Source organism: Acanthopagrus latus, chromosome 17 (genome assembly GCF_904848185.1).
Source record: "Acanthopagrus latus isolate v.2019 chromosome 17, fAcaLat1.1, whole genome shotgun sequence".
Taxonomy (NCBI): Eukaryota; Metazoa; Chordata; class Actinopteri; order Spariformes; family Sparidae; genus Acanthopagrus; species Acanthopagrus latus.
This window is the reverse complement of record NC_051055.1, coordinates 20,614,664-20,624,591: the sequence shown is the minus strand read 5'-3', so window position 1 is coordinate 20,624,591 and position 9,928 is coordinate 20,614,664. Positions and strand designations below refer to the sequence as shown.

The 9,928-nt window shown below is 41.1% G+C and overlaps 1 protein-coding gene across 2 annotated transcripts in view; it reads right to left on the bottom strand.

Annotated features, from left to right (window-relative positions):
* Positions 1-351: 351 nt before the first annotated feature.
* Positions 352-9,928, bottom strand: part of clstn3 (calsyntenin 3) — a 28,567-nt gene continuing 18,990 nt past the window's right edge. For both annotated transcript variants that reach the window (XM_037074886.1, XM_037074887.1), the window contains 6 exons: positions 7,415-7,641; positions 7,069-7,230; positions 6,167-6,312; positions 5,845-5,980; positions 3,552-3,736; positions 352-2,376 (listed from right to left, as the gene is read on the bottom strand). In XM_037074886.1, coding sequence (XP_036930781.1) covers positions 2,227-2,376; positions 3,552-3,736; positions 5,845-5,980; positions 6,167-6,312; positions 7,069-7,230; positions 7,415-7,641 — 1,006 coding nt within the window. In that variant the 3' untranslated portion in view covers positions 352-2,226. The remainder of the gene's footprint in view (positions 2,377-3,551; positions 3,737-5,844; positions 5,981-6,166; positions 6,313-7,068; positions 7,231-7,414; positions 7,642-9,928) is intronic.

The following is a 9,928-nucleotide window of genomic DNA, read 5'->3' as shown; positions in this document are numbered from 1 at the left end:
ATCTTAAACTGAAAAGTAACTTGTCACTCCAGCTGTCTGTAAAAAGTACGATATGTCCTTCTGAAATTTTACCGGATATATTAATTAGCAAAAATGAAAATACTTAAGTGAGTACCTCAAAATTCTACATATGTGCAGTAAATGAGCTGCATTCTCATACTGTACATAGTACACAGATAGTCATTTTGTACTGTTATGGGCCTAATCATACGTGATATCAAGATATTTTAAAATTTTATTTCATTTAAAAATGTAAAAATATGTGAACCTCTAAGTTACTTTTCACATGTGACCTCACTTTTTAACAGTTTTACATTGTTCCTCCTCCCGACAAGAAAGCTTTCTCGTAGAGACGTCATATAGTGTTTTTATTATGAATTTTGTAATGTTTTCTGACAGTTCTCAATAACAATTAGTCAGCATAATCCATGTCATCATCGTATCAATAATTACAGGTAATGTTTCGATAGTAACATAGTAATAATATAAGTTATTAATCAATGCAATGTTTATTCCTTCTTAACATCACACTCAAAAACGACAGGCTTTATTTACTGACAGGTTTAGCACTGCACATTGATAGGCTACACAGACAGACAGCAAGAGACACGGAGGGAGAGGTGAAGGGAAGAGGCGGGAGGGAGGAGGGGAAGGTGAGGAGAAGCACACAGTTGTACATTCATTGAACCGAATGATAATTTATGGAGGGAATAAAAAGAAGAGAAAGTAAACGTTCTGAGATCTCAAAAAAATGACCTGGAAGCGTACGAGATAAAAATGAGTGAGACGTATCTAAGCATCACAACAATGTGCCCTCCTTTTTCTGTGATTCAGATATTGACAAGTTCTTAAATTACAACAATATTACACACAAATTAAGAGACACTCATCAAGCCAGGGATTATCATCCTTATCACTACTACTATTATTATTATTATTATTATACTGTTTTCTGGTGCTGTAAAGGTGATTTACTCAAATGGGGGGAAAAAAAAGAAAAATCAGAATCTGCTCCCTCGCAAAGTGTGCAGATAAAAGAGTGGCTGCAATAATAATAGTAATAACAATAATATCATAATATTCATCGTTGTATGTACAGAAAAATTCATTACAATCAATACAATCAAAACTGCCCAAGCTGAGCTGACATTCTGGAAACAGCAGGGGTAGCGTCATGGAGTGTGTTTGTGTGTGTGTTTCCTGTGTGTGTGTCTGCAATGTGACGTCTTGTAGTTACTGTAAGAGCAGTGTGCAGTGAGTGAAACAGTGCAGTGAGAGTCACATTCCAGTGGTCACCGTGAGGGGAGGGAGTCAGAGGTCAGGTTTACTGTAGATGGGTGATGTTTTGTATTCGTATTTAGTGGCACAAGCTGAAACTTTGCAAAGACTCCAATTTTGGCTCAACGCCTGGAGGCTTTTATTCCCTTTCAACTTGTGTAAATTATGAGGTGTGTGGTTGATAGTCCTCAAATCCTCTCATCTTATCGTCAGCCCCACGTAAAGTATAGCCAGGAGCTGAAGTGCTAAAGTCGACACAATACCAAAAGAAAAAACAAAAAAAATCTGCAAGCATAGTGGATTTTATTTTTTATTTTTTGCGTGGCCGTGATGTCTGACCTCACTGTCTTCACTCTGGTTGAGGAATATGCGGCGAGAGGATGCAAAGACGGAGGGAAGAGCTTGTGCACAGACTTCTCGAGTCAGTCTAATAAGGGAGTGTGGAGACGCGTCGGGATCAAGGCTTTGTGTCTTTGCCTACAGATCTGTTCAAGGCCGGCATGTTGCGGATTGTTTTCATTTTGTAAAGTTTTCATTCTGTGTTCAATAACAAAAGATAGAATACAATCTTTTTTCTTTTTTTTTTTTTAAACAAAAGTAGTCTCATTTAACCAGTATTACACTATACAGACACATTACCATCTTGTGATTACCAACTGGTGCACCACAAACAATTTTGGTGGGGTTTGCTCAGGCGATTAAATTACAATAACTGTATACATTGTGCCATTGAACATTTAGGTGGAGAACAACAGCCCATCGTTGGCTATAGGTCACATATGGCGTTGAGTGTCAAGAGTATTACAGTGACTGTGTTGTGCGTAGTGTTTGTAAGCATACATTCCTTATACTAGTGGTGTCAGCAGTCGTTGATATTAGAAGTGTTGGAGTGTGTGACTGGTGATCCGGTTTGTGGTTTCCATGAGAACTGGTGCAGACACGTGTGGCTCAGTAGCGACGGGCGTTGCCGTCCCTCCCCTCCTTCTTGATGATGATTCGCTGGTCGTCGCTGGCGTCGTCAGGTGACTCCGCTACCTCCTCGTCCTCCTCCCCCTCCCCCTCCGTGTCAGCAGAGATGCCCATGCGAGATTCATAGGACTGTGAGAAAGAGAGACGTGTGGACGTTAAAGACTAATTTTTGCATTTGTTAACATATTTCAGGGTCTAAGTGATTAAATGCTGCAGTTGGAAGCCAGCAATCGGAAGTGATGGCGATTATGTTTGAGCGCACAAGTCACACAAAACTATCTAACAGATTGAGGAAGCGGTAGACCAGCAACTCCTTTCTTCTGTGATGTAAAATTACTGTCTCTGTCAGTGGAGTTGGGTAGTTGTGAACAGGGCGACATGCTCTAACAGCTGTTTTCTGATCGCCTAAAGATTGTTATTCTATAGAAAGAATCGTTACCCAGATAGTCTTTGGCAATGAGTAAGCTCCTTTATTTAACCAGAAACAGAAGTCGGATCCCTCTGATCAAGGCCACCAGACTACCACAAAAACAGCCTTTGTACTTTACAGAATAAAACAATCTGTTGTGTTATTGTTTGACTTTGTTGTTTACACCAACAAACTAACCAACCCAGGCAGTGATCGATGAGCAACTATTGTGTTCTATGAGGTAAAATTACGGATGTGGTCAATTGAGTTTGGCGGCTTTGAACAAAGCAATACAAAAGCTGTTTTCTGGTAACAAAAAGATTGTTATTCTATAGAAATAATCCTTACAGAGATAGAACTATTTGTTAAAGTGTAAGATCCTTTTTGTAACCAGCCACTGGATCGCTAGAAGGCCTCCAGACACCATTAACAATAACAGCAATATTACCTTTCTAAGATGTTCCCTTACTGTACATCTAAATCTGTTGTGTGACACTCTTTGTCAATGGAGTTTGGTGGCCTTGAACAGAATATGCTGAGGTCTTCCAATCCTTTCCATTATATTGTCAGACACTTGGAGTAATGATCTGAACCAACCAGTGCCACCACCAAAAATAAGCACTCAAGTGGATGTTCTTTGATGGGAGCATTTGCCCAAAAGGATTACATTTGCAGGATTTGCGGTCATTGCAGCCAATTACACAGCTGCTGGCTGAAGCAATCTATTGCACCAATTCCAAAACCTTTTAAATAACTATTACTCAGTCAGACCCCAAAATATGTAAATAACTAAATGAATAAATAATAAGGCCCAGCTGTGGTCAGTTATTACGATCGTGTCATTTTCAGGTTGATATCTCATCTGTATCTTTTTTTTTTAAATTTTTTTTTTTACCTCCATTGGATTGACGATGATGGTAAGGGCAGAGTCGTCCCATTGGCTGCTTCCTTCCTTAGCCCCGCCCCTGGCACCCTCGCCACGGCGATGGATGGAGCGAATTCGGAACACACCAAGGATCACCATGACAACCAGGAAACCCACACACACCATTATGATGACGGTGGCTGCTCCTGGCACCACTGTACAAAAAAAAAAAAAAGGAGACCACAGTGATTATTATGTCATACAACAATCTAGATCTAATGGGTTAATCTTATTATATATTACATTATTTTTATTGTTGACAAATCTAAATAGCAAAACCAACAATGTATTGACCCTAGAAGTATTGTCTGGACAGTGAAGCCTGATGTAGCTTACTCCTCTGTTGCTCTGTACTCTAAATACACAAGTGAGCCACATCGCTGAACTTGGTGAGAGGTTCTTTATAACAACTGACTCAAGAACTGCAGTTTATTTGGGCAAATCCTACACACACATCTTTTCTGTGGTAAACACTAGAGGACCAACCGTGTTTTAATCCACAGCTAGTCCTAAACAAACGCAATATTTAGTTCTCGAGTGATCACTCAACCTTAAAATGTATATACACTTGTGACCAGTTTTTTCCCTCAGTTGTCAGTGTTCAGAGTTTGACTCTAAAAGGCTGTTTTAACGTTCATTGCTGATTGAGTTCATTTTCTCTATGCTCAAAAAAAAAAATCTAACTTTATGGGGCGAACACAAATTGTAACATCACAAATAGTTTGGAAGCCAATCCTGGGTCAGTATTCTGTGTACACATGTGCAATGTGGAAACTTGAAGCCTCCGGTGTTCATACGGTGAAGTACAGGAGGAAACATCTTGTGTCCGGCAGGGAAACTTGGGAAATGAAAAATAATTACATATATTGTTATTTTTAATGAGCGAGAGGGAGTAGGTGCCATTTTGAGGATATTAAGGTGGCAATTATACTTTTTCTATAAAAAAAAAAAAAAGAAAAAGGTCTGGAGCAAATGAGAGAATTTCTGAGGTCTTTAAGGATTAACAGCGTGATGTGGATTCGGGGCTGAGTGACATTGACAGGGTAGGGAAGTCCTTGAAAGGACATTTTTGTTCAGTGAAATTCTCCCTAATTTTCCTTAATATCCAACGGGAATCCATCCTTGTTTTCTCTCTTTGTGAAGTTTAAACATATGTTGACCCAATTCACGAGTTAATTAGAAACTCTGCTAAAAAAGAAAATGCCCCAGTCTAAGTATTAATGTATGAAAAATAGCACAATTATCCGAACTAACCAGCTGTTTAAGGGCAAATTTTGAATCTATTTGCTGTTAGACTTTGAGGGCAACATTATTCAACCTGATAATCTTATCAGCTGCGTAGCTGCTGTTATTGCACATATGAAACACCAGAAGTGTAGCAGGACATTACACAACTATTGATATCGCTGCATTAAAGTTCTGCTGCAGCCATTTATCACCAGAATGTCTCTGTGGTCTTTTGATTTGGGTTTGATGGTTGTTCTTTGCCCAAAGCATCAAACTGAAGAAGACATTAAATCTGACATTGCAGCTCCCCATCTCTGAACTGTCCCTTTGGTCACTGGAGTTTTCTTGCAAACAAACATCAAAGTTTTGTTACACCGTGGGTGTGTTGATCTAACAAATGTTTCAAAGCCAATTCTTTAAGTATTTCATATCCTGAAATGTTTACATCCATATTGACTGGCTTGCAGCCTTCTGGTGCATTGCAGCATATCATTGCCTGTGACTGCCACCTGTTAATCAGTGGCATAATATTACATCATTGGTAGGACTGCGTATCACATCACATGTGTGCATGAGATAAACAAAGCAGGTACCCACTCACAGAAAAACAGCTCCATGTTGCTATTAGAGGTCTAAAACTCCACAGGGAAGCTTTAGTAACACACAGAACATTGCAAATACCTTCAACAAGCAGCGCAAGATACTGGACTTACCTACTTATTTATTTTCATTTCTATCAATCCCTCGTTTAATTTTTTTGGCATTTTTGCCTTTATTTGATAGTCACGGTTCTGTGAGAGACGGGATACAAGGTGAGGGACTTTGCATAAAGTTTTCTGGTTGGGAATCAAAAGGTGGACGCTGCAGCCGTGTGGTACGGGCCCCAACCATTAGTCTACCCTAATCCATCACTCTACATGGTGGCGAATGTATTTTCTATCTTTCTTTTGTGTTTTACTGCGACATCTGTTCTCAGAAGGTGCTGTTTTTAACAATTGTAACAGGTCAGGAAAAGTTGATGAGAGGGAAAGATCACCTGAGTTGCGGTGTGGATTGGGCAGGGTGTGTCCACTCAGCTCTCCAGCGTGGTGGGATGGATGGAGGAACTGCTGCTGAGAGGCCAGCAGGTGAGAGGGGTGGTACAGACTGTCCAGGGAGTGCAGGAAGTTCACCTTAAAACAGAGAGGGAGTAAGAGTGACCTCACTGGGTTTGCGGCTTGAAGAATATGGTGCCTAAATAATACAAGGTCATGCATATTCTGTTCCTAAAAGTCAAGAATGTCCATGCTCAAATCTAAAGGATATGTCTATCTTTCTGTCAGTCCTAGAGGTGTTATGTGAACGATGAGTCTTCTCACCTCCAGAGTCAACTCATTGCTGGTGTATCTGCCATTCATCTCAGAGCAGGACAGGCGGAACCGCCTCTCAAAGCGGGCTGAGCCTTTGGCCAGTCGGTAGCGTACTGAGCGAAGGACATCCTCATACACGGAGATGGATTCAGCACCTTAAGGAGCACAGAAACAAAATAGAAGTAAAAAGGAGACAGGGAGTCAATACTAAGATGAAAACTGTGGACACAAGGAGGAGGAGAGAAAAGCAGTCTGCAGCTACTTATTGACAGCTGGGAGTGTCTGTTTTGGGATGGATCATATCACATTTTGAGGTCATTGGAAATCTATCACGACTTTTTAAGAACTGAGTGAAGAAGTTTTAAAGGCACTGAAGACCTAGTTTCAAACAGTTTCAGTTATTGTAAAAATTATTATGCCTTTTTCTGCTTTCCTCACTGTTTTTAATTGGACATGACTCATTGGAAAAAGGTGATGTCTCCTATTTAGTGATATTTGGATTTAATGTGATGACATTCGTGGGGCCGTTTGCTTCCGTCTGTTAATCAGTTCTGGTAAAACCACATCCACACGCTCCCGATGAAGCCAAGTTTGAGTGATTGTTAAACTAAAATGTTTTTCTGACCTTTAGCAGTCATTGTTGCTCATCACGTTATGAATATTTCATGTTATAGAGATACCTCAGGCGCTTCATAAAGAAGAGACAGAAACAGATGACAGCAAATTATTAAATCAGGATTCTTCAGACATATTTTGTGGCATCTGTTTTATGTTGTTTATCTGGAACTCATTGTTATTGCTGCCTGTCTTGGCCAGGAAAAGATAATACTAATGTCTACGATGCTTTGTGTCAGAAAAAGGAGTTTTCTATGGCGGTTTTTAAATGTGTGTGACATCTTCATGCAGAATACCTGTGATGGCGATATAAGCAGTGGTATTGATGATTTCCAGTCCCCTCTCTCGCACAACATCCATGTCCACCAGAAGCTCCTCCCTCTCTGGGTTTAGCTCCTCCCCCAGCGGCTGGACCTCGCAGCCGTCCAAAGTGTGAGCGACGGCATCGGACATCAGAGCTAAGAGGAGGCAAAAGGAGACAAATGAGGACTTCATTACACAAATTTAAGGTGCAAAGGAGGCAGACCACAGATGCTCTCTCATTTCCTTATACAGAAAGTGGTAAGAGCAGGTGATATGAGAAAAAAATCTCTTAAATTAGCTCATAGATGAAGAGCTGGGGTTACTTAATGCCTGACTCACCTCCACCCTCCATCCCCTGTGCAGCCGTGTTGACAGCATGAGACAAGGAGCAGACAATCCGGAGCTCAGGGAAAAGGGGGACACCACGGGGGCCTTCAAACTCAGGGGCAGGCCGGGCCAGGTGAGGGCCGACCCCGGACAGAGAGATCTGAGGGGCGTCAGGCTGGAGGACCACCAGGTATCCTTCCAGCTGCTTGAGGGACAGGCAGCTCTCCTCGTTGAAACATCTGGCAGGGAGGAAGGAAGTGCGTGTTGTCAGAAACACAAAGGAGATGTGAAAAATGTCACTGGTTTGAACACTCATCTGTCTGCGGTGTCTGCCGGAGCAACACTGCAGTTTTTCTGCCATGCAAGCCATGTGGCTCTTTAGATTGGTCTCCCACTTCGGTCCAGACTAAAATAACTATGAAGCTATTAAATGGATTGCCATGAAGTCTGCGTAAACATTCACAGTGCCTAGATGATTTTTACTGAATTTGGTGACCGCCTGGGTTTTCCTCCTGCACCAACTTCAGGTTGGCAAGTTTGTTTTCAATTTAATGAGTGATTTATTCAAGTGAAATTCCTCCGGGTGAATTACACAACTTCCCTTTTTTTTACTTATTAGCATTGCACTTTTACAACATTGTCAGACATACGAAGGACAGTTTGAAAAAATCTACCACGCATTCTTCTTCCTTATCATAACCTGTCGACCTCCAAGCTGTTCAGCTACCATAGCCTCAAGCTGAGAAGAAGAGCAGGTTACAGAGGTTTAGTGAGTTCACTTCTTTTTGCATCAACCCCCTGTTTTTAAACTTTGTCAGTTTATCAGACTCTGCACAACTTTATCTGGAGCTGGAGAAAGATTTCTATGCAATTCTTTTTCACAAACATGGTAATCCCAAGAATAAGCCATTGGTGAAAACATCAGCCATTGTTTGGCATTACATTATCTCCATTTGGTTTGTTTTTGGAGCCCTAAGTGACCATATTTGGGCGAGAGGGTGGAGCTGGGGATATTTCCTGACGGGATAGATCGTAGTGCTGAAGCCCACCCTGCTTGATCTTCTGTTTTACTCTAAATTGACCCCCTGCGTCCTTTACACTTTGAGTTCCAGATGCTTCCATTAGGGCGGAGGTTTAGCTTCCCTAAAGGCAGCATGAACAGACACAGATTATCTTTTACTCTGGCTATTGGCATTTTAAACAAACTATAATCTGGATGATCTATGGTGATAGTGCAAGTGATGTGGATCTTGTTGATGTAGTTGATGTATAATGTATGTCTGTGTGTGACGAATGTCTGTATAGCAAATTGCCCCACTGGAACATTAACATTTTGTTCCTCATGCTGTACTGAAGAAGACTTGAAATTAGTGATTGAGACAATGAAGTCATCAGGAAACTGTTTACTGGTGTGATAAATCAAGTTAAAAGTAGGTCATTTTCTCAGAAGCTTACATAGAGTCAGACTTCTTTTTTTGGCCCCGAGTCGCCCCCTGCTGACCATTATCAGCTGTCTATGGGTAATCCCAAAAATCTGTAACCAGACTTTGATGTGTAAAACTGGCACAGTTCCCCTTTAAACTTGTCATCTAGCGCCATCATAAGGTCAAACACCAGCCTCAGCTGCACCGTACATGTTACCAAAACATTATACATGCTGAACACCAACATTCTCAGTGTTAGCATCCTGATGTTAGCATTTAACTCAAAGCACCACTTGCATGCCTTTAGACTCTCAAATCAGCAACACTGTGGCTGAGTGGCGTGAGGAAAGTTGGCACGATGATTGTGTACAAAAAGCTCTAAATCCAGTGCTGTGTTTTCTCAATGTAGTTCCCTAATTTCACCATAACTGTGGCAAACATCGGCTCCGTTGCGACACTGAAAATAGCAAACGTCAAACCACAGTAGCTCCGCTGTTACAAATTAAATTTTCCTGCCAGAAAAGGAGGAGCAAATAAGATTGATGACAGGCTGCTTACATATATTTATTCATCTGCACTATAATTCAGAATCACATTTGAAAGGGGATTAAGCAAAGTGTGTGCAAGTGTGTTGTGTGTGTGTGCATTTGTGTGTTACATTTCCACTATCAGGGTGAGCAGCTGCTTCTATCGGCCTCTCCAGAAGGGCCTGCTGTTCAGCCATCTGGGTAACTCCTGGCCTCAAATCAGTCTAATCTTCACACACGCAATAAAATAAACACGCTGGAGGAAAAAAAACAACTCTCGTACACTTGAGCTGAAACCAAGAAAAAAAATATCAGTCCATGACCTTGAATTGCTAGGATCTTTGGGGAAAAAAAAATAAAAAATAGTAGGTGGGAAAAAAAACCTCCAGCACCGACTTGTGGCCTGGTAATCATTTTAATCTTATAACCATGTGACAAAAGACAACAGCCCCTAAAGACACAGACAAGAATATGTGCACAGCCTGAGAGCTTGACGAGATCTGATTTGTCATCATGCAGCCAGTTAAGGTATAAATACACAACATAGCACGTAGTATATGCACTCGCTGTGCTTC